Source organism: Spermophilus citellus (assembly GCF_964194105.1).
Source record: "Spermophilus citellus genome assembly, chromosome: 10".
NCBI lineage: Eukaryota > Metazoa > Chordata > Mammalia > Rodentia > Sciuridae > Spermophilus > Spermophilus citellus.
In genome coordinates this window covers 84,508,809-84,534,899 of record NC_138197.1, presented here as the reverse complement: position 1 = coordinate 84,534,899, position 26,091 = coordinate 84,508,809, and the positions used below count along the sequence as shown (strand labels likewise).

Below are 26,091 nucleotides of genomic sequence, written 5' to 3'. Positions count from 1 at the left end.
AAACAACAGAGTGGGGTGAAATCAGAAACACAAGGCAATTTTATTTCTGCCTTTAATTACAGCTGTGACTATGGCTGTAATTGTGAAGGGAGAAAACTGTTGACAACATAGTTGAGAGTGCTTATTCTTACTGATAATTCCTTAGGTAATTCCGAACAATGTATCTCTTGTTTTTAACCACAGAACATCACAAAAAGTGAACATTAGGACTGGTTGTGGCTCAATGGTAGAGTGCTTGCCTAGCATGCATGAGGCACTGGGTTTGATCCCCAGCACTACATAAAAATTAAAAAAAATTAAAAAAAGGTATTAAAAAATGAAACCATGTTTTTTAAAAAGTGAACATTAAAAAAAACCCTCCAGAAATAAAAATCAAGATTATTGTAACTATTTTCTGTATAATTTACTGATGAAGATATAATATATTCTTCAGTGCTGAGCCTCCTGCATGTTAGGCAGGAGCTCTACCACTACTTTTTTTTTCTTTTAATTTATTCTTATTTATTTCAGTACTGGGGACTGAATCCAGTGGCACTTCACCACTGAACCACATTCCCAATCGTTTTTTATTTTTTGAGACAGGCTCTTACTATGTTACTGAGAGTCTCATTAGTTGCCAGGGCTGTCCCCGAACGTGCAATACTCCATCTTAGTCTCCCAAGTTGCACTATTGTGCCCAGTACTAAGTATATTTTTAAAGAAATTTTTGAAAATTTTTATATTTTATATATTTTAAGAAGACTCTTTTTGATATAGGATAATTAAGTCTGTTAAGCCACAGATATAATACTTGGTAATTTCCAAAATAATAGAAGAATTTTAATAAAAGAATAATTTTTTTTTCTTTTGTGATGCTGAGAATTGAACCTTGGGCCTCAGAGAAGCACTCTACCACTGAGCTACAACACTCTAGCCCAGAAGTTGGAATTTTAGGAGATGTAATAGGATTATTTTTCAAATTTCTTTCTTAAATCTTGAATTTCTTTTTATTTACTTGAAGCCACCTCTTCTTTTCACATATTTTATATTCACTTACTTCATTTTTATTTTTCTGTAGTCAGAACTATAGCCTCACTTCTATGTTAAGTGCTAATCTACTAATTTCTATATTTGCTATATATTCTATATTTTATATCATTAATTCCCATCATTTACAAACAGCCTATTAGTGAAAACAAAAAAGCAATTAAACTGGAGATGAAACTTATTGTAAAACTAGTTTCAGCAGTCACTAAAACTTTAGTAGTCTTTGAAAATTACTAGACTGGTACCACCATGTATTTATTGACTGTAAACAAAGTTTTAAATGAGGATTTAAAAGAAGTTGGGTGTGGTGGCACATGCCTGTAATCTTAGCTACTACTCAGGAGGCTGAGGCAAGAGGATCACAAGTTTGATGGGCAACTTGGCAAGACCCTGTCTTAAAAAAAAAAAAACAAGCTGGGAAGTAGCTCAGTGCCTGCCTAGCATTTGCAAAGCCACGAATTCAGTCTTTAGTACCACAAGAAAAACAAACAAAAAACCCTCTGCTTCCATGTTACTATAATGGAGAAAACAAAAAACCTAAAAAATCCAGTAAAGTTAAAAACTACAAATGTAGAATAGATTATATTCCTACCAATCCCACTAATAAAAATACTAATAGAAAGTGTTTGTTTACTGGTATTCTTCTCTCAAAATAAAAATAAAACCTGAAAATATACCACCTATCCACATAATCTGAGTAAAATTTTATCTATAAAACATTTAAACAATGCAATTCAAGATATATATGTTAGATGGTAAAATGGAAAATTAAAATCAAGAGGGATTAAATGCCCCTTTGTTTCACACACTCTCAGACTAAGTAGGCATTCAACACCAAGTAACTGCACAACTATATAAATAAAAATAGTTATCTTTGCATTTATTTCTATGATGTATATGTGTGAAACTGAAATTTCCCTATACAAAAAATGCATCAATAATCTCAATTAAAATCTTAATACATTTTCAGTTTTAAGATGATTCAGTTGTCAATGTATCATGATAGTCAAATTTATTTACTCTTTAGTACATATTATCTTTATGACACAGTTGTGTATATTCATCCTTCAATAGTGTGATAAGCCAAAAACCAAAATCAAAACAAATAAAAATTCCAATGAATAAAATAATTTCCAAACAATCTTTTTGTCTAGAACTCAGAATAGATATTTCAAAGAAAAAATTCCCTTACAATATGCATAGCATAAATTCATGAAAAAACTTGGAATTAGTGGGTTTATAAGAAACACAAAACCGTCACCCCATTCGGTATGTTGAGAATAATTTACCATCACTACCCATAATGCACCTTTCAACATATAACTTTTAGGCTGGCAATGTACCTCAGTGGTAGAGTTCTTGCCTAGCGAGCACTACCCTATATGAACTACCCTGGGCTAACTCCTAGCACTACAGGAAAGGGAGGGAAAAGATGATTTTTGTTTCTCACACTGGATAAATAGAAACACATGAACTTTTTACGTTAAAATTGAGAAATTTATTTTTTTCATGAAATAGTAAGCAGAATTAAAGAAATATACAGCTTTAAATAATTGAAATGACCTTAAAATTTTAATGACAATTATACACTTATGGCCAAAAATGAATAAAGTAATTAATTCACTTTAAAAATTTTGTTCAATAATTCATCTGAAATTAAACAAACAGGAGGAAAACTGGGCTCTGGGCACCTTATAAAATGAAATAATGTACATTTACCCTTCTCAAAAAAAAGTGACTCCAATAAAACAGTGGTTCACTTCTGCTCCCCACTCACAAAAGCCACCTTTCTATTCTAACCATTTATAAACCTGCCAACTATTAGTCTTTGATTTGTAAGGATGCCAATTTGGTTCCACTTAAAAATATTCCAATAGGCAGCTGGAGAAATATGACTTCTCCAGCTTTCGTCAGAGTGAAGGACCGGCATCTCAATTTGTCAGCCAGTCATGGCTTTCTTCTAGTGCTTGCTGAGGTCAAACTGCCTCGTGTAGTTATAAATGTTAGAAGGCAAAATTACATCTTAACAGCAGCCAAAAATTTATATATTTTATGTATTTACAATATTATACATATTTACAAGACCACATCAAATACTGAATTGTAGAAATGAGAGACCACCTATAAACGCTTTCATTTAATATCCCAGCATTATCTTGTGCAAACTGAAATTTTTCTGAAACTTCTTAGAAAGCTAAAGACAGTCGACGTTGCGTAGGCCACCATCCATGGTTAAGGAACCAAACCTAAAACACACAAGAAAAGAAAAAAGATAATCTCAAAATGATTCACTGATTTGGCCCCCGAGGTTGGCTGGTTAGTTTGTTTTTCATTGCTGGGAAATGAACCTATGGCTTTGTGCATGCAAGGCAAGCATTCTACCACTGAGTTGTAGCCCTGTCCCCTAACACCTGAAATTTCAAAGAATTTCGAATACTACTTTTGGGGGGAACACTTATTTTTAAAGAGTTTAAGCAACTATTCATTCTATTTCTTTCTGAACAAGAGTGGTATTATCATAAATAGATAAAAAAAAAACACAACTCAGTGCCTTGAGAAGACTTAAAAAAAAAAAAAAAGAAAATGGGAAGTGATGTAAACGTGAAAGTGTTAACAATCAGATACTTTCTCATAAAAATTTATAAGCCAAGAAATGGAGTTGGAAGTGTGACATTCAAGGGATAAGGTATGGAATCTTTCTAGAACAATAAGTTTTTTTTGGGGAGCAGTGGGAAATAAAGTTGGGTTCATGTAAGCTGGGAACTGACCATTATATTCTTGAAAGTATGAATTTAGACTCCAATTTTTAGGTAACAACTGTTTAGAAATTTTTGAGCCAAAGAAGTGGCATGGCTACATCAATACTTTGGAAGACTATTTTGGCTGTAATACCCATGAGAGATGGGAAGAGCCTGGGGCTAAGGAAACAGGTTAGCAGGTTATTACCACAACTTCCACATGAAGAGAGAAGCAAGTTGAATGAGGGTGGAGAGGGGAAATGTGAAAGTATGTTGAAGAGAGATCACCAAACTTGAGAGGGAGTAAAGGAAGTATGTACATAAAATAATTTATGTTTAAAGGAATAGAAAAAAACGTAGTCCCACTAAAGAGAATGAGGAAATTAGAGGGGAAACTAAGTTGGGGAGGGTGATTTTAGATAAATCAAACAAAAAACTGAAATAACAGTGGGATACCCATGTGGAGACAGTGGTACAATATTCTGTATAAGACCTGGCTTCCATTATAGGATGAGCATCCCTAAACTGAAAATGTGAAACTAGAAATGATTCAAAATCTGAAACTGAGTACCTAACATGAGGCCACAAAAGGAAAATTTCACAGCTGACCTTATGACAAGTCATAATGCAAGCACACTAAAAATATTGTATTATTCACTTCAGCCTAAGTGTAAAGTTGTATATAAAAAACAAAAAGAGATAAGAGATACAACTTTTTTTTTTAAGAGAGAGAGAGAGAGAGAACTTTTTAATATTTATTTTTTAGTTTTCGGTGGACACAACATCTTTGTATGTGGTGCTGAGGATCGAACCCGGGCCGCACGCATGCCAGGCGAGCGCACTACTGCTTGAGCCACATCCCCAGCCTGAGATACAATTTTTGTACCTAGACTTTGGTCTCATCTCCATGATATTTCATTATTTATATGCAAACATTCCAAAACCTGAAAAAAAATCTGAAATCTGAAACACTTCTGGTCTGAAACACTTTGAATACCCTTTAGTTCTGTCAAATCTTAAAAAGTCACATAACATTTATGTTAAGATTATGTGATATTATATACTCATATGCTGTCGAAAACATCTGCAAATAAAACACAGGATAAACTGACTTATTAGGTGTACTTTAGGAATTGGGTAATTTCATTCCATAAGGCATAATGATTCAACATAAAAGTTTGTTAAGAATTTATCTTGGGGCTGGGGATGTGGCTCAAGCGATGGCGCGCTCGCCTGGCATGCGCGCGGCCCGGGTTCGATCCTCAGCACCACATACCAACAAAGATGTTGTGTCCGCTGAGAAATAAAAAATAAAAATATTAAAAATTCTTTCTCTCTCTCTCTCCCCTCTCTCACTCTCTCTTTAAATTTTTTTTTTTAGAGAGAGAGAGAGGGAGAGAGAGAGGGAGGGAGGGAGGGAGGGAGGGGGGAGAGAGAGAGAGAGAGAGAGAGAGAGAGAGAGAGAGAGAGAGAGAGAGAATTTTTTTTTTAATATTTATTTTTTAGTTCTCGGCGGACACAACATCTTTGTTGGTATGTGGTGCTGAGGATCGAACCCGGGCCGCGCGCATGCCAGGCGAGCGCGCTACCGCTTGAGCCACATCCCCAGCCCTCTCACTCTCTCTTTAAAAAAAAAAAGAAAAAGAAAAAGAATTTATCTTAATAGTCTCTTCTTTCTAATCTTTAGCCTTACTGGATAAATTTAGAATTTAGCTAAAGTTGTGAAGAAATTACAAAGTGCATACCATAAAAAAGTGATATAATTACTATCTACTTTCTATAAACAAATAGAAAAAAATAATTAAAAAAGAACTTAATAGGTTAGGGCTGGAGTTGTGGCTCAGTGGTAGAGCAGTCACCTACCTACCACGCGTGAGACACTGGGTTCCATCCTCAGCACTACATAAAAATAAATAAATAAAATAAAGGTATTGTGTCCAACTACAACTAAAACAAAACAAAACAAAAACCCTAATAGGCAGAAGAAATAAAATTTGAACATATAAAGAGAGGTTTAACATTGCTATTAACCAAAGAAATATATACCAAAAGAAGATCTCAATTTTTACTAAAAAACATTGGCAAACGTTTAAAAGACTGATGAACATTCAGTGTTGATAAAAGCATAAGTTTTATCTGTTTAGAACATATAACTCTTTAAAAGAATAAATTGGCAATAAACTTAAAATTTAAAAGTGTATACCCAGAAATTTCACATCTAGAAACATTTAGATTTTGATCCCTCAAAAACTCTTAAAAAGTACATGAAGAGATATACACAAGGACGTTCACTGGAGCATAATTGTAATTGTGAAAAATCAGAAACAATTTAAACCAAAAGGACAGGGTTAAATAGATAATGGGGAAACTCTCAGGATATAGGAGACTGGTTTCCTGCTTCGGCTCTAGGCTGTAAAGCATGTGAGGGAAGAGAATGCAGTGTGAAAGTATCCTGCAAAGGTACACAACATCACGTAACAGGTAATTTTATCAGCACTTTAAGGGTGAGAGTGTGTAAAGGAGTACCTATAGACCTGAAAGAGAAATCGTTCTGCAGAGCCAAAAATGACTGGATTTCTCTGAGGGACCAGGATCTGAAAAACAGCCATCCAAAAATGGTTTCTTTTGGCTCTGCATGTTTTTCAACTCTCTTTTGGTCTTATCTATTAATATTCTGTGGATAAGCAAACACCTAGGTCTTCAAAGAATTGCATTTCCAAGTGGCACTCACCTGCCAGGAGGTTTCCAGAGGGTTCTGGAAGTTACTCAGCACTAATCAGAGTGCTATTCTATAGGCAACCCTGAATCCTCAAATTTAAAATCTTTGTTCTAATGAACAAATGTTATGAAAAGTCATGTGGAAATATTTTGGGGGGACTGATTCAAATAGGCAAATAATTCTATTAACCAATGCTTCAATAAAATGGAATCAATCAACTATTAGAAGGTATCACAAATTCATCATCATGCTGAAAGAAGAAAACATAAAGGTTCTGACATTTTTGTTCCCTTCCCAATGCTTAACCACTGATAGAAGACTGACAGATATAAACACAGATGTGTACACACTCAACTGCAAAGAAAATCAACAACACAGGATGAGTTTTATATTACCTTTCTAAAATATGATTATTTTCAGCAAGTTCTTTAACCACCCCTTCCATCTCTTCCTTCAATTTCTTCATACTATAATACAAAATATTTAATTAATATTATCAAACACCATATTCACAATCAACATCAAGATTTTAAAATTCTTAAGAGCAAAATTACAAACCAAAGTTAAAGTAAATGAAAATATCTTAATTTCCAAGTAAGTTTCTTACCCAAGAGTCATTTCCACTAACGTGTTAGAACTTGGATAAATTGGGGTTATGGTATGTTTGATTCCACTGGAGGCTGCAAACATTTTCTGGGGCAGAGTTTCTTGTAACTGAAACATCAAAAACCACATAAGACACCAAAAGTACTTACTATAGGTCATAGATCAAGTGTTTTAGCTTTTAGTAAAGTCATTTACAGTTTTAAATTTCTATTTTTTTTTCTAATATTTATTTTTTAGTTGTAGTTGCGCACAATACCTTTATTTATATGTGGTGCTGAGGATCGAACCCAGGGCCTCACACATGCCAGGAAAGCGCTCTACCACTGAGCCACAACCCCAACCCCAGCTTTAAATTTCTATTTTAAAACCATCATGACACAATAACAAAAACACTTTTGTTATGAACGACAAAAGAATGGTTTAGTAGATGTTTTTGGTTATAAAACATAAAAATTCTTATAATTTGCCTCAAAGTACATACCAAAAAATAGGTGAATATAGACATGTGAAACCTGTCCTGTTTCTCCCTTTTTAATCATTATGAGACATAAAGTAAGAATTTTAATTTTTTCCTAATGGATCAAAGCTTTTATTCTAGATACTTTTGAAAGCTGTACCTCATTAGTATAGTCTTGATACTTTGATACTTCTTCTTCAATATCAAAACACTGATTAGTTAGAGATAATAACTGTTTCCTAAGATGAAGCATCTTTCTGAAAACCAAAAATAATCCATTAGTAAGCAGTCTAGTGAAATATTTTCACTTAAATATATACATTATATTGTAATTATCCAACCATTAGCCCAAAATAAGTTTACTTACCTCATCCATTCTTCTGACTTATCCAAAAATGCTTCATACTTTTTAACGCATTCATCTGCAAAGTGGGTCATAGCTTTTGTTGCATGGTAATACAGTTTTTGCCTACAATTTTAGAAATAATCAAAGAGGTTTACATGAAGCTCATGTAAAAATAATCAAAAATAATCAAAGAGGTTTACATGAGTTCTTGTAACTACTTGTTTCTACTTCCAATATTTAAACATTTTCAAATATATATAATAATATATATAAAATATATATACATAATAATTTTTGTAGCTTTAGAACATTTATAGTAGAAAGCAAAGGTTTTTAAGACAGACATAGCAAAGGAAGAAAGAGAAAGTTCAAACTGGAGAATGTTAACAAAAATAAACTGTCCTTGCCTCTGTTTCCTATGCTCCTCCCTTATGCAATCAGAGCACATGAGAGAGAAGCTGACTTGAGAGGAATAGGGATTTTTCTTCCCTCTCATTTGTCTTTCATGATAACCTCCCAATCAGGGACCAGATGGACAGGCCTCAAAAATGTGCACCCATAGCACCAATCCTTTAAGTTTAGATTAAAATATATATTTTTATTGTAATTAATCACAATTTTCAGAAGAATCATATTAATAGAGAAAACCAAAATAGCACCAAAACAACCAATTAAATAGGCACTTACTTATCAAATTTGTGGATCTGTTCTTCATTGTAAGCTAGTCCTAGAAATAAGAAAATGTATACTTTTGTTAATGTAGAATCATAATATTACTTGCACTGTTTTTCTTTTTTTGAGATTACTGCTTCAAAAAGGTGAAGAGTTTGAAGCAGATGTCACAGACCTATGGCCTAAAGGTTTCATATCACTTATAGATAGAGGTTTATTCTTTGGTCTGTACAGTGTTAACATTAAAAAAAAAAATTAACTGCTAATACTTAAAGATTGGAATATTTCTAACAAAAGCTGTATTTCTAACTTCTCTTGAGAAATGAGAAACCTGGGGACCAGGCTTTCTGAACAGTGGCTCTCCCTCTTAGATGGGCTGTCTACTCTCCAGTTTCAGTCCTCACAGGCCAATCTCATTCTTGTCTGTTACCTGTCTGGCCCTGAAGCTTTGGATTTTATGAATTAAATTATTCAAAAGGTTGTTTTAAGAATAATTTTTAGTATATTCAACCTCTTTCCTTACAGAATTATATCTGTAGAACAAATAACTTAAGCAGCCACCCTTACAAATATACAAAATTAATCCATCTGAATTACAACTAACTACCAAGGCAGGCTGATTCATTAGATTAACAAATAGAAAATTTTACTTACTACGTTCTGCTTTGTCTTTTTTGAACTGATAGTAAATTTCCGTGATGCAGTTTAATAAGACCTGTAGTTTTTCTACACTATTTCAAGGAAAAAACAAAAAACAAAAAAACCCAATTAAATTAATTGAATCAATGTGAAAAAGGATATTAATAAGAACAAAAAATACTCATAAAACCAGAACCTACTTTCTGTCTTTTGGATGGGTGCCTTCCTGATGTGCCCATGCATCTGTCAGCAGTCCACCTGGAGATAACCTGCTGTCGATATCCTGAAGACTTGTTTCTATTGTTCCCTGGGAACTGGAAAGCTAAATAAAAACCAGTGGGTTCAGATCCAGATTGCTGAAGTCAGAAATGATAACCATGGTGCCAATGGAGTCTGGACATTTCTTTGTAGACTGCCTCAAGTGAGGGCAGATTAATTATTTTCATCTTTAAATACAAGAGCAGTTTCTTAGGTTGATTTCCACCAAGAGTACAATATAATAACACAACATAACACTAACTAGTACTAAAATATTTTATAAAATGTTTCATACAGTAAATACTCTGTGTGTGCGTGTATGTGTAGGGGGCGTTTAGGGAGAACACTAGGCAAGTGCTCTATCACTACTAGCTCTACCACCCTAACCCAGTAAATACTGTCTCAAAACAGACATGTAAAATATGTATCTTCAGCTAACATTTTTTTTCTATAAAAAATGATTAGTATTCTATATATTATAGAATTATGAATATGAAATAGGAGAACCATTTGCATAGTCCCAAGGATAAAGTATAGGACATATGATTTGTGCTCTCTAGAAGCTCAAGAAAAATAGTTCCTCTTAAAAACAGAAAATGAAAAAAACCTCATCTAAGGTCCTATTCATTTAAGTTTAGTAAATTTATCATTTTCCTACCACAGAACTAAATATTTGTAAAATTTGAGAAAGGATGAAGGTTAGCTTTAAAGAATAAATACTCTTAAATATTTTAAGGGTCCTAATATACACTACTGCTTTTCATTTTGAAAAAGTCTTAAGTAATACTACCACTAGAAACCAAGTGAAGGGAGACCTTCTCACCATGCTTTGGTCAACACTGGTATTACAATTTTTTAAGCCTTGATCATTTGAAAGACAAAAATGGTATCTTAATATTATTATAATATGCAATTTTCTTTTACTATATTAGTATAAACTTAAGTTTTTCACTACATTTCTATTTGTAATTATCTAAATGTTGTCTATCTACTTACTACAGATTTAATATTTTTCTTATCAATTCATATGAGCTATTTTTATAAAAAACTATCAAATTTTCCCAACTGGCTTGCTTTTTAACATTTTTTAGCAAATGAAGATTTTAAATTTTTACATAGTCAAATATACACTTTTTAAAAAATGTTGTATGTCTTAATATTAATGTTCCATTAATAATTTATAGAAAAGTTATTTCTTATAGTGTTACACAGAGGAGTGGAAAATTACAAGCACATGAAGGATGAATATTAAGGGAATAGTAAGTAAGACTAAGCTGGGTGTGAGGGTGCAAGCCTGTGATCACACAACTCAGGAGGCTAAGCCAGGGGGATTGTGAGTTCAAGACCAGCCTCAGCAACTTAGTGAGGCCCTGTCGCAAAACAAAACTTAAAAGGGCTGAGGATGTAGCTTAGTGGTTAAGTACCCCTGGGTTCAATCTCTGGTACCAAAAAAAAAAAAGTATATAGATAAATGAACTAAAAGTTTTAGAGAACAGTGATATGATGCTTTCTGACATTTTATATTGTACTTAAAAAGACTGCTGATTAGAATGCACTAAACTTCACAACCTATTACTCAATTATAACTATTTTGGAAAGTCATTGTTCTTGACCTAAAGCTGAAAAAAAAAGAAAAAACTAGCTGGGCTTGATGGCACACGCCTGTAATCCCAGCAGCTTGGGAGGCTGAGGCAGGAGCCAGCCTGCGAGGTGCTAAGCAACTCAGTGAGACCCTGACTCTAAATTAAATATAAAATAGGGCTGGGGATGTGGCTCAGTGGTCAAGTGTCCCTGAGTTCAATCCCCTGTACTAAAAGAAAAAAAGAAACAACTAAAGACTAGCCTAAGTTTAAAAGAGAAAAGAATTTCATCTCAATTTTTTCACTTTTAATTTAACATCCATTTTATGAGTACTCTAAATACTAAAAGCTTGCAAGGGTACAGTATTTTTTTTTTTTCTTTTAGAACAGGGGATTGAACCCAGGGACATTCTATCACTGAGCTATATCCCCAGCCCTCTTAATTTATAAATTTTAGACAGCTTCTTGCTAAGTTGCTTAGGATGGCCCCAAACTTGTGATCCTCCTGCCTTAGCCTCTGGGATTACAGGCGTGTGCCACCACACCAGGCAAGAGTATTTTTACCTATATAATTTAACTGGTACAACAACCCATGAGATGAACAGAGTATGAATGAAATTGCTCATTTTTGAGGGAGAAAAAAAAAAGGCAGAAGGATGCCAAGAAGTTAATGCCTTAACCAGCAAGATAGAAGTAGCTAGGTAAATAGAGGAAATTCTGGGATTAAAAGTCAATTCGTACAATACATAATTCTGTGTAATTCTACAATACTCTTTTTTTGGGGAGGGTGATACTAGGAATTGAACCCAGGAGTGCTCTATCACTGATCACATCCCCAGTCCTTTTTATCTTTTCAGACTGGGTCTAAGTTGCGCAGTCAGGCCTTAAACTCGTGATCCTCTTGCCTCAGGTTCCTGAGTTGCTGGGATTAGAGGTGCACACCATCACAATAGTACAATTTTTAAAAAATATTTATTTTTTAGTTGTAGTTGGACAGAATACCTTTATTTTATTTGTTTATTTTTATGTGGTGCTGAGGATTGAACCCAGGGCCTCGCATGTGCTAGGTGAGCGCTTTACTGTTGAGCCAGAACCCCAGCCCCTCTATAACATATTTTAATAAGAGATCCAGAGACTCCCTGAAATGTGAGTGCATTTTTTGGCAGAGTTGAAACTTGTGCTCTGATTGTTTTTTCTAGTGATAGAAACTGCCTTGAGGATTCCAAATCTTTCTTTACTTTTTATTTTAGAAAAAATCTGATAATATTGTCCTATTAATTTGCATTTATTTCTAAACAAGTTGACCCACCCCACATCCAACTACATGTTAAATTACTTTTATAAATTTGCTTTAATAGCCACAGTAGCAACACAATATCACTACAGATTTAAAAGTCAAAAAGCAAGGAGGAGAAAGAAAAAAAAAGGGAGGGAGGTAGAGTGATGTATGTGTGTGTGTGTATAAGTACAGCAAGAGTTTGAACATGTTATAAAGAATGTCAAAACAGTAAGGGTATTTAAATATTGTTAACAAGTCCATGAAGATGGGAAAAAGTTACATCCTTTCTGTGGAGATTTTTAGAAATATCAATGCTCTAAGAAACTTTTAAGTCTAATCTTGCCAGAAAAGGAATAGATTCTTAGCCTATAATTTTATAGATACTTACTCTCAACAATTTGGTGTGTATGTCTGAAATTTCACCTAACTCTGTTGCTTCTAGGTTGATCTTCATTAACTTTTCATATCTGTATAAAAGTAAATCACAGGAAAAAAATTAAATGAATACATTTTTTTTTTTTTTTGGTGGTATCAAGGATTGAACCCAGGGATGCTCTACCACTGAGCTACATCCTTTTTTATTTTTCAGTTTGAGACCAGCTCTTGCTAAGAGTTGCCCAGGGTGGTCTTGAACTTACAATCTTCCTGTCTAAGCCTCTGTTTAAAAGATGGTTTACAAATTGTATTTAAGTTTTTATTATCATAACTATTTAATAAAAAATTTATTCAAAGTCTATCCTGATGCCTTCCTGAAGAAGAAATTTTATATGCAGTGGTTCCTCCTCATCTGTGGTTTTGCTTTCTATGGCTTTTGTTATGGTGGTCAATAGTGGTCTTAAAATATTACATGAAAAATTCCAGAAATAATTCACAAGTTTTGAATTTTAGGCCATTGAGTAGTGTGATAAAATCATATAACATTCACTTTTTCCAGCCTGGGACCTGAATCATCCTTTTGTCCTATATATCCACACTATATATGCGTATTATGACTAATAACCACCTATTAGTCACTTAGTAGCCACCTCAGTTATCAAATCGACTGTCACGATATTATATTACAGTGCTTATATAAAAGGCTTTGTACTATCTGAGGTTTCTGGTATGCACCGGGAGTCTTAGAATGTATTCCTTGAGGATAAGAGTGCTACTACTGTGCTTTACTTAAAAATTTGCACATGAAGGCGTAAAATAGAAAAGGCAAGTTAATTTTCAATAATTTTATACCAGGACAACAGTAAAAATACTAGCTTTCAGAATTAAGAGAGGTAAATATTAAATACCAATTTCATTTATATATTTCCTCTGTGGTACAAATATTGTAGCTTAGAAAGAAGGCAGTTTAAATTATCATTCTGTTTCTCAGGGAAAAGATTAATATACAAGAGTAAACCAAAAGTAACTCCTAAAATTCTAAAAATACTCCCAAAGGTTGTTCTTGAATCTCTCTTCCTATCTCTTTGTTATTGAGAGGTTTTATGTTTTCCTCTTCAGAGATTCTGCTTTGCAAGATAGACACAAGATGTTTCCATCTCCCACTACCTTTTCCTTCACAAATGGAGTGTACACAGACATGGTGCTCATTGCTTTCGAGAAACTGTCTTCCCCTTTAGGATGAATTAACCACTCACCTACAAGCTGCTCCATAGTACAAACACTTGAACTACATGCCACATGCTAACAATGATTAAATAAACTAAACAGAAATGGAACATTTAATATTTGAACCACTATTAAAAAGGAAGTAATCTACTCACACTTTCACAGTTTTTTCAATGTTTCTGATACAGAAATCCAATGTGATCACAACTTCTGTCTTTTTGTGTACAGTTTCATTGTAATCATCTTTAACTAATTCACTAAAAAATAACATTATTACCATTAGTTTATCTAAGGAATTATTTATTTTTTCTTGTCTATCACTAATTACACTGCTATACTACTATTCAAAAAACATTTCATAATGACATTCTTATTATGAAAGCCAAATTATACTTATTAGGACAACATTAAAAGAATCTGTTACCCTTATTCATATCTAGAGCACTTTATTTTTGCAAACCATATTACAAAGTTTAGCACTTTAGAAACCTAATGTATTAAAATGATTCTCATAACAATTCAATTTTCAAACATACAAAAATAAATTCTATAACATTTACATTTTATACTATCAAAATTAATTTTTAGTACTCATAGTAGATTGATGTCTGACCTACACTTTCTTTTTATTCATTTTTTTTTTTTTTTTTTTGCAGTGCTGGGGATGGAACCCAGGGCCTTGCACATGCCAGGGAAGTGCTCTATCACTGAGCTACACTGCCAACCCAATTGATACTTTACAACAATAAATGTGATCTCTGAAGAATGATGACATAGTAAATAATATATAATTAAAGGGCTTATGGTCTATTTCAGGGATCAACAAACTAAGGTCTTAAGCATGTTTTTGTATAGCCCATGAGATAACATTAGATTTTGAAAGGCTATAGAAATAAGAGCAAAACAAAGAAAAATCCACATATGGCCCACAAACCCTAAAATACTCACTACAGACCCTTTACAGAAAAAGTCTGTCAACAGCAGTCTATGTTAAAAATTATTTTTTCATGAATTATTAAAGCATAAAATAATAAGTAAAGGGGGAAAATTTTTATGTAGTGATTGGTATAGAAAATAGCAAGAGAAGATGAAAACTTTTTAGAAACCACTTAGTAAAAAATAAGGAGGCTTTATTAATTCATTTATGCTTGGGAATTGAACTCAGGTACATATGGCAAGAGCTCTACCTCTGAGCTACACCTTTAGCTCCACAAGGAGGCTTCTTATTGAAAATAGGAAAATAGAGTTAGAAACTGGACATGTCAACACATTGAAAATTATTGTATTTATGGGTTTCACATAATGTTGGAAGGAAAATAAAAGTCTAAAAAAGAGAATACTTCATACATATTTTTGCAAGAAGGGATGGGCATGAGGTAGAAATATACACACTGTCAGAAGCATTTAAGCTCAGGGACATGACATACAGTGAGGTGAGCTCAGAAAACACACTTCTTACCATCTTTTAGCAACAAAGCCATTACCATACATGTACAAAATCCAAATGCTTCAAACAATGTATAGAATGCTAATAAGCATAACTCTCAAAAGAGATCTACTTATTTTTATGCTTATCAGATGGAAAAATGACATTATAAATAATAGGTTAAGAAAAAAAGGCCAAAATCATATCCACGTTACATTTATTAGGATCACTTGCAGGAAGAAAATCCTTAGATGATCAATATTCTGTTCTAGAAAAACTACTTGGGAAGTGATTTTTAAAAAATAGCTTTTATACTGCTTATCAAGATGAGTGTATATTCATATTGTATGATTCATATCATATGAAATATCTGGACTAGGCAAATCTATAACAACTAACTATATTTTATATTTAGTGGTTGCCTAGGACTGGATGATTTGCAGTAAAACGAGGAATGAAGGCCAATGAATGCAAAAGTTCTTTCTGGTGTGATTAAAAAAATGTTCTAAACAAAGTGGTGATAGTTGCACAACTCTGTAAACAACTAAAAACTATACATACTGGGCTGGGGTTGTGGCTCAGTGGTAGAGCACTTGCCTAGCATGCGTGAACTGGGTTCGATCCTCAGCACCACATAAAAAAATAAAATAAATAAAATTCTTATGTCCATTTACAACTAAAAATATTTTTTAAAAATTGTACTTACTAAAAATTTTATATTTTAAATGGGTGAATAATATAGTATGTGAATTATATTCAATAATGCTGTTTAAAAAAGAGAATATATACTTCATTTGGGGGAAAGGTAAGAAATGAAGGACTATCCTGAAGATTTAAACTTGGAAAGTATTCTTGCGTTGGATCATGACAATGAAAAGGACTTTTGAAATAGCATAATGACAACCAAGTCATTGTTTTTGGAAAAGGAATTCATTTGCTATCACATGGTAAAGATGTTGTGTAAGGTTTTTTTGCAGGGTGGGTGGGTTCTGGGGATTGAACCTAGAGGTGCTTTACCATTGAGCTACATCCTCAGTACTTTTTTATTTTGAGACAATGTTTTGCTAAGTTGTTGAGGCTGGTCTTGAACTTGTGATCCTCCTACCTCAGTACCCTAGCTGCTGAGATTCCAGGTGTGTGCTACCACATCTGACATGTTGTATAAGTTTTAATATTCAGATTCTAACAATCCTATCTCATAAAATTATTGTAGGAAATAAGTGGAAAAATAGCTTCTAAATGTTTTATAAACTAACTGTGAAGTAAATATAGTACAATAAAAATCAAGGGCTGGGGTTGTGGCTCGGTGGTAGAGCTCTCGACTGGCATGTGTGAGGCACTGGGTTCAATCCTCAGTACCATATATATAAAAATAAATAAATTAATTAAATTAAATGTATTGTGTCCATCTACAACTGAAAAAAACATTTAAAAAAATCAATCATGTAACTAATTAGTCTGAAGTGGTAAACTATCAACAATGGGGTGATTATCAGTTAATTAGTGAGGTCTATGAGATGATCACTTTTAAAATCTTCATCTATTACTTACATTAACCATCGTATCCCTTTTCGCATTAATTCCTGATAAAGCAGCAAGGTACTGGTAATTCTACAGGCATAACATACAACCCCTGTTATTGCCTGATGGAAAAAAAAAATCAATATTTGGTGCCAACGGTGGTAGAGTAAAAAAACTTTCACAAAAAATTTTAAGCCTATATATTTCTATCAGATAAATTAAAAACACAATAAACTACCAACATTAAAAAGCTAAGAGCAGATATAACTAAAATAAATATTTCATCCTTAACATTATTTACACATGTACTGTCTCGATAAAATTTTCTTATAATGAGTTCAAGAAAGGATAGAAAATAAGGAAGAGAGCACAAAACAATCTAGAAAGCGTAATTAATTAAATTAATAATTTTCTAAGCCAGAGGCATTTATAAAGATATAATATATTTTATTTCTTCCACTATTGATAGGATAATTCAATGTTTACATAATAATTCAATTAAATACTAACCTTAGCCATGCTAGCATCCCCATCTAAATCATAACGTGGATGTACTTTAGGGAGGGAAACTGAAATATCAGAAAGATAATTTCTGAGTAAATTATTTTATTCTTTATATGGCAAACAGAATGTCTAAATTAAATATCAGTGTCAACTCTTTAGTGTACTTTTCCTGATTAAAAAACCTATGTGAAACAATAATGCTCATGCCCTAATTACCTTCAATATTTCTAAGGCATCTCATTTTTTCTTTCTTTTTTTCTTTTTCTTTTTTCGTGGTGCTTGGGATTGAACCTAAGGCCTTGTACACGTGAGGCAAGCACTCTACCAACTGAGCTATATCCCCAGCCCCTCATTTTTTCTTAAATATATTCCAACATAATAAGGTCAGTGTTTCCAAAGTTCTAAATAGGAAGGTAAAAATTTGGGTAATTCATGTTTTGGAGTGAATAATTTAAGATTTCAAGACTTTAAGATCTTAAGAATGCAGATACAGGGCTGGGGCTGTAGCTCAGTGGTAGAGTGCTTGCCTCGAATGTGGGAGGCACAGGGTTCAATCTTCAGCACCACCACTACATAAAAATAAATAAATAAAATAGATATTATGTCCATCTACAACTAAAAAAGAATGCAGATATATATGGGCTGGGGCTGTGGCTCAGTGGTAGAGCACTTTGCCTAGCATATGTGAGACACTGGGTTTGATCCTCAGCACCACATAAAAATAAATACAATAAATGTATTGTGTCTATATACATCTAAAAAAAATTAAAAAAAAAAGCAGATACAACTTTTCTTAGATTCTAAAGCCTGGTACAATGTTGAATACACACTGGATATAATACATATTTTCTAACATTTATGATATGAAAGGTTAATTCTGCATATCAGCACAACTTAAAAGCAGAGTTATAGTAAAATATATACATGAAAACTATTTTACCACTTTATGAAACAAAATAATTGACATCAAATTATGACTATTAGGTTTTCAATTTTACTACTTCTCTTTTTTGACTAATTTACCAAATTTTAACATTTATAAGTTCTACAATGTTACCATCAACTTTATGAAAATTACAATCACTTATAATTACATATTTTTGGTATTTTTTTAATGGACAATAAGAACAAGAAAAATCTCAACTTACTTTTTTCATATATTAATCCTATGGTACTCAGGGGTTCCCGGCTTACAACGAAGATAGGATTCTCCTCTGTGGTTCTAGGGAAATGCTGTGCCAGTCTTCCAGGTTCTAGGACTAAGCGTCGTCCTTCATAGATAAGTTCTTGATTTGAAGAAATAATTTTGGTTTGTTTATATACCAGTTCATGAAATACTGTAGCACTGTATAAAAAAAGTTGAAGACAAAGTAATTTTAGATCAAATGAGTAGTACAATTTTAGTTTAAATGTTGAGTGCAGGGGCTAGGGACGTGGCTCAAGCGGTAGCGCGCTCGCCTGGCATGCGTGCGGCCCGGGTTCGATCCTCAGCACCACATACTAACAAAGATGTTGTGTTCGCCGAAAACTAAAAAAATTAAATAAATAAATATTAAAACTCTCTCTCTCTCAAATAAATAAATAAATAAATAAATAAATAAATAAAATATAAGAGAGAGATGGCTGGTCATAGAAAATTTATTTAAAAAAATAAAATAAATGTTGAGTGCAATGACATTAATTTCTAAGATCTTGACCAGTCCCTACAATACCGTTTTTTTTTTTAATGTGGATACTAAAATGTCCACTAAAATGAAAATTCCGTAACTTGTCCTTATAGAAGTCTATTCTAAAATATTTTTTCTGTTTATTTACCTTTGTAATATACAAGATTCCTAATGTTTAAAGATGGGGGAAAACATAACAGAGACATTAAGAATACTGATTCTGAGTCTCATAGACAAGTAGGTTCAAATCCCAGCTCTTCCACTTTCTTGCTGTGCAATGCTGTTACTTAATTCGTCTGTACTTTGTTTCCTCACCAGTATATGGGAATAGAAATAGTACTGATTTTACAATTCTTGAGGGTTAAATGACTTAAATACTTAAAAACCAACACTATATTTGCAACACAACTTGTAATAAATTAAGAAAACCACATATTTTCAAAATTGGGGGAAAAGGTACACTTCCCCAGAGCAGATCTTTGAAATTAAAAAAATATTTTAGCAATAATGTTGTGATGTGGCCTTGCCACAAGCTTCTGTTTTGATTTGGCTCAGGCTGAAAAGTTTTTTTTTTGGGGGGGGTGGGGTGGGGGGCGCAATACCTGGGATTGAACTCAGGGGCACTTAGCCACTGAGCCACATTCCCAGCCCCCACCCCCCCCTTTTTTTTTTGTACTGGAAATTGAACTCAGGGGCACTCAACTATTGAACCACATCCCCAGCCCTATTTTGTATTTTGTTTAGAGATGGTCTCACTGAGTTTGCTAAGTGCCTCATCTTTGCTGAGGCCGCTGAGATTATAGGCATGTGCCACAGAGCCCGGCTTAAAAATTCAAGTGTTTTAGAACAAAAACTGACGGGCAACATCTAACCAGGATGCATATTTAAAAAAAATTTTTTTTAGTTGTAGATGGACACAATACCTTTATTTTCTTTATTTATTTTTTACGTGGTGCTGAGGACTGAACCCAGTGCCTCACACATGTGAGGCAAGTGCCCTAACACTGACCCACAACTCCAACCCTCATGATGTATATTTATTTAGGTCATTAAGTACCAAAATAAAGGTAAATAATATACTACAATATTACATTAATATTACCGCACTTATATTTTATGTATCATATTAGATATATTGGATAATAGTATCTATAAATTTTTTCATCTAATTTATTTTACCCCTATTACTCTACCCTCCTCTTTGGTATTGGGGATTGAACCCAGGGCCTCATGAATGCTAAGCAGTTACTCAACCATAGATCTATATCCTCATCCCCTTTTTTATTAGGCATGAAAACTGCTATTTAAATTTTGTCAGAACAGAAACTAAGGCATGTTAAATGAGTGTTATTATCCCTTCTTCATTTTAAAAATCATTCTATTTTGAAGTCACTGTAGAGATTCCCAGGCAGTCGTTAAGAAATAATACAGAAAGATGCCATATATACCTTTCATCCAGTTTCCCCAATGGTTACTTCTTGCAATATAGTAAAATATCACAATCAGAGTATTTATTTTGATACAATCCATCTAACTTACTTTCCTCAGGTTTTTTAAAAGTATATTTTTTAGTTGTAGGTGAACATAATACCTTTATTTTAGTTTTATGCGGTGATGAAGATCGAACCCAGTGCCGCATGTGTGCTAGGCAGGCACTCTACCACTGAACCACAACCTCAGCCCCTTTCCTCAGTTTTATAGGCAGTGTGTGAGCATGTGCACCTACCCATGTTTGTATATATGGTATATGCCACATGGGTGTAATATGGTTTTGTTTATGTAAAACAAATGTTGATTGATCTCCAGCACCTACTAAGTGCAAATCAAAACTACACTATATTTGGGCTTTAATGTTTTTTTTTTTTTTTTAAAGAGAGAGAGAGAGAGATAATTTTTTTAATATTTATTTTTTAGTTTTTGGCGGACACAACATCTTTGTTTGTATGTGGTGCTGAGGATCGAACCCAGGCCACTGTCATGTCACGCAAGTGCACTACTGCTTGAGCCACATCCCCAGCCCCTGGGCTTTAATGTTTTAAAAATAAGATAATATTCTTAAAATCCAGCTCATTTATTAGTACATGGTATTTCGTGGTTATGTGATTATATAATTCAAAAGAAGTCCAAGAATTAGTTTTCTAAAACATGCAGTTTAAAGACAAGTTAATCTACCTAGGGATTTAAGAAAATTAATCCTTTTTACTTAAGAGAAAAGTGAAAAGGAATTATTATGCACTCAATCATAATTTTCCTAGTGAGAGTGGGTGCCTTTAGTGAAGCTGAGATATCTTTTCTATTTCCGGAAAATATTTATTACATAACATATCATTCTGTCATAAAAACATTAAAAAAAAGGTACTTACGTATTATAGCTATGAATATAAATCTTATGAGCTGTCATTTGTTGTAGTGAAAAAACATGAATTATCATTCGATGAAGTATATCACTAGTTTCTGCAAAAAACTGGTCAAAACCCCAACACTTTTCCTGATCTGCTTCAAGGATGTTTGCAAGAACAGGGGTAAGTAGAACCTGAAGACCCCTAAAATAGTATTGAAAAAAGTTAAAGAGTAAATGTCACATTTTGTTTAGGTACAGAATCATAACATTTACCAATGAATTAAAGGAATTGCTAGTATTATTACAGTCTGTATGTTTCTGAATTCAAAATTTTTTCAAACTTTGCATATGTGTATATACTTTATGAAAGAGATTTTGGGAATGGAACCAAAGTCTCAAATTCACTAATACATTACACACATAGCATTAGGTAATTTTATACAGTATTTTTAGTGTACCTGCCTTTTGTCTATGACCTGTCAATGAGGTCAGATGTGGGTTTTTCTACTTGTACCACACTGGCCCTCAAATAGTTATGGATTTTGGAGCATTTTGGATTAAGGATGCTGAACTTTAATTACTGGATTAATTTTCTTGAAAAATTAAAGTCTGCCAACTTTTCAGAAAGCCAGATAACTTTTATTTAATGTTACTTATCAATGAATTAGGAAATACAGCTTTTTAATGTTAGCTTATCTTTTACTGATTTTCTCTTTGATTCCCTCCTTGTTCACTTTCCTCACTTTTCCCGATCATCTATGTATATGGATAACCAGTAAGAGCAGGTGATTAGAAACCAGATGGTCAATGAGGCTAAGACAATGTTTTAATTCCAGCAAAAACTCTTCAATAATCCTGGTAATATGGCACTCCAACATATAATTTTATATAAGGAACTCAATACATCTTTTTAGTATACTTCCTTAGAAAGTAAAACTACTATAATAATCTAGCAATCAATACCTATTTAACAAGGAATAATTTGAGTAAAAAGCTTATATATTTAAAAAAAATTGAGTGGAAGAACCCTTATTCTGCCTCATGCTTTTACAATTATATAAAAAACATGTTCAAAGATACCCTCAACAACAGAATTTGAAATAGACTTTAAATTCTAAATTTGGCTATGTGACAACCACAAGAATCCCATTAACGGACTTTAAAGTACACAGTAGACATTATTTTTGCTAAACAGGTATCCATTCTCTTTCCTTTATAAGGACTTCAAACCCCTCTACTCTCTAGCACCTCTCCTTGTGCACAGATGGACATGTGGTTATTGTGATTAACTGAAGGTGGCCAAGTGATAGTACAAATTAGTACAATGAAAGTCAATCCAGAAATGTTTTCGAAACAAAGTCAGTCTTCTTCCTATGGGGATTTCAAAACTGTGAGAATGTTAGTTTGGGAATGCCAGCAGTCATCAGTAGCTCCCAGGAAAGAGTCTGACCTGAAGTGAAGAAAAGTCAGAGAAAAGCATATCTGAACAATGGAAAGAGACCAAGTCTTGATGACAGTCTGAGGTCAAGGATTCAGCTGTGCTTTGAGTCATATGTATGTGGTCTTTTAATTACAAAGTCAATCTATTTCCTTTTTCACTTAAACCAGTTGGGTTAGGTTTCGCTCTCCATCTTGTCTTGACTACTACGACAGGAAAAAAGATGGTTATTTATTTACTTATTTATTTTGTAGTCTATCACATTTTTGGTTTGTTGTTTTCATTTAATTTGTGATATTTAAAGTCCTAGTGCCCACAACTTTTAATCGGTGCCAAAGTCATCAGACCCTCTGTGTATTCACTTGTGGATTAAACTACTATCACATTCAGGAAAAATGTTAAGTTAATTCGATAATTCCAAATGTTGATGAGTTTTGGCTTTATTTCCCGAGTAAAAATCTTACATAATTTATTCTACTTTTAATTTCTTTTACATTATTTTTTTTGTGTGTGATAAAAGGATTCTTATCTTATAAACAACATTTTTTTTTGAATTCTGGATGCTAACTTAGGACCCATATAAACATTTGAAATTCTGAAAAAGTACTAGAAAACCATTATTTTGCCTTTTGAATAATTTAAGTATTTTTTTTCCACTTATAGTAGGACATTCTTATTAGAATATTTTTTAAAATGAGGATAGTGTCACACTTCTTAGCATTTGCTTTTTACAACTCCAGTTGAGATGTTTATTCAAATCTACATCATTCTTTGTGGTACATCAATATGAAGGTCAATACAAAAAAAAAAATATCAAGGTCCTGAGTAGAATCTTGACTTTGGAAGAACTCCAAGACTAGTGATTAGCAATCTCAAAAAATATATGCCCTATGAATAAAAGAAAGACCAGAAAAACAGGGGAAGAGGCACAGGGTGAGGGAAGAGGGGAAGGAAAAATAATGGAGAATGTATGGAGCCAATTATGTTATGTCTACATATGAATATGTCACAAGGAACTCCACTATTAGGTATAATTCTAATGAACTATAAAAAATTATATGCCCTGTCTTGGGGAAATTGTTTACATAAGCTCAGAATAAATCTTTACATAACCACAAATGACAAAAATCACATGCTTTAATAATAACTAAAACCAAACTATACTTAAGTATTTCAGTATTTGTGATTTTAGGCAACAAACATTTAAAAATCCCAAGTGCAAACAATGAGAACTAAGTACATATACTAACCGAGAAAGACTACAAGAAACAGGCATGTCTCCACTCCAATCAATTGGTCCATTTTCTGCCTTCTGTACTCCAGATATTGCACCAGAAGGCTTTCCAGTGATTATTTTATACCTTGGGAGAAATAAAAGCATAATAAAATAAGCAGTTCATTATTGCATGGCTTATTAATGGGTTTTGCAAAAGTATTTCCTCAATTGCACCTACAATTATCTACTAGACGAATTGTGATTGATGGTCACAGGATCCATAAAACAATCAAAATATTTTGAATCTGACTGACTGAAGTAGAATAGTGGTTGTATGATTATTTTATATATGCCATAATTAATTTTCATTTGGGATCTCAGAGTGCCATTAACAGCATCTTGATGTTCACAACAAAAATATTAATTTTTCCATCTGAAAAAATGGAGCAAACAAAAAAAGTTATGTCACAGAATATCTCTAGACCATCAAAATAGCATCTAATCCTTCTTACCCACATTATCTAAAGGCACAGTCAACTGGACTATAAAATTACTGCATAATGAACAATAACATTTTTTTAAAATTAAAAAAAAAGATAAAACTATAACATAGCACAGTATCAGAAAAAATTCTGTATATTGAAAAAATATATACACATATAGGAATAGATGTATAGACCAAAATTGTAAGTCAAATTTTATGTGATTCCTGATGATGATAAAAATAAAGATGAACCAAAGAGAGATTGATGGGGAAGCAAAATACCACTAAATGACATAGCAAGTCAAAGAAAACAGTATTTTAAAGCATTTCAAAGCTTTCCTAAATAAAATCTAAAAGTAGGGGGAAAAGGTGAGAGAGCTTCAGACATTTAAGAATACTTTCACCCATATTAAAATATCATGTTACATAATACAGAAGGATCTTACATAATCTCATATCAGAATTTAATATCTAAATGTGTGCTGAGTAAATCAATGTGTTAAAACAAACAAACAAAAAAAAACCCTTCAACCAATCAGTACAACTGACTGATTTAGACTGCTGCCTCCTAAGTAGAAACAGTCACAATTTCTGCTTTAAGAGATATATTTTTTTTTTGGGGGGGGAAGCAGGTATTGAACCCAGAGGTGCTTAACCACTGAGTCACATCCTCAACCGTTTTTATTTTGAGACAGGTTCTAAGTTGCTTTAGACCCTGCTAAATTGCTGAGGCTAGCCTCAAACTTGTGATCCTCCTGCCTCAGCCTCCTGAGTTGCTGGGATTATAAACATGCACTATCACACCCTGAGAAAAGATTTTTCAAAGAAGGAAATTAATGAAAAACAAGGTGAGTTTATGCAAGAAGGACCTGATTATGGAGGAATAAATGGAGATAGATAAGATTTCTGCAAAACAGAGGTTAACAGAGGAATGATAGAATTCTTACATAAATTCTTTTTTTTTTTTTTGATACTAGGGATTAAACCCAGGGGCACTATAACACTGAGCTCCATCTCCAGACCTTTTTATTTTTTATTTTAAGGTAGGGTCTCACTAAATCAACAAGACTGGCTCTGAACTTATAATCTTCCTACCTCAGCCTCCCACTTCACTGGGATTACAGGCATGTTCCACATTGCCTAACTCTTATACATATTCTTAAAAAAGCTTAACTAAATAAGATCCACATATAAACATTCAGAAGATACAAATAAGATGCTAAAGGAGCAACACTGCTATAATAGGAGATGAATATATCATTATCAGTACAGTAAAATAGTCATTACTGACTACTTTAAGCACCTCTAACATTTACTAATATCAGCGCTCATTAAAGCAGAGTTCTATATGAAAAGATAAATTCTTCTAATTTATAACTGTCCACATTGAAGTCAGACAAAACTCTCACGTATTTCTAATTGCCTAAGAGCCAAATGTTTCCTTTACTAGGGAACATCACACTTTTCTTTAATCCATTTCTACAACATCAAGAAATGCTTGCTTTAAAACATATCTAAAAAGCATAACTTAGGAACAATTTACATTTAATGAGAAGAACACAAACTGACTGT

At 33.1% G+C, this 26,091-nt stretch overlaps 1 protein-coding gene across 2 annotated transcripts in view; it reads right to left on the bottom strand.

Annotated features, from left to right (window-relative positions):
* Positions 1-2,501: 2,501 nt before the first annotated feature.
* Positions 2,502-26,091, bottom strand: part of TBK1 (TANK binding kinase 1) — a 45,170-nt gene continuing 21,580 nt past the window's right edge. For both annotated transcript variants that reach the window (XM_081310305.1, XM_081310306.1), the window contains 15 exons: positions 24,070-24,180; positions 21,404-21,583; positions 18,522-18,718; positions 17,380-17,438; positions 16,900-16,991; positions 14,078-14,179; positions 12,709-12,787; positions 9,404-9,525; positions 9,219-9,295; positions 8,580-8,619; positions 7,914-8,015; positions 7,707-7,803; positions 7,091-7,197; positions 6,879-6,950; positions 2,502-3,272 (listed from right to left, as the gene is read on the bottom strand). In XM_081310305.1, the coding sequence (XP_081166431.1) occupies positions 3,221-3,272; positions 6,879-6,950; positions 7,091-7,197; positions 7,707-7,803; positions 7,914-8,015; positions 8,580-8,619; positions 9,219-9,295; positions 9,404-9,525; positions 12,709-12,787; positions 14,078-14,179; positions 16,900-16,991; positions 17,380-17,438; positions 18,522-18,718; positions 21,404-21,583; positions 24,070-24,180 (1,489 nt within the window). In that variant the 3' untranslated portion in view covers positions 2,502-3,220. The remainder of the gene's footprint in view (positions 3,273-6,878; positions 6,951-7,090; positions 7,198-7,706; positions 7,804-7,913; positions 8,016-8,579; positions 8,620-9,218; positions 9,296-9,403; positions 9,526-12,708; positions 12,788-14,077; positions 14,180-16,899; positions 16,992-17,379; positions 17,439-18,521; positions 18,719-21,403; positions 21,584-24,069; positions 24,181-26,091) is intronic.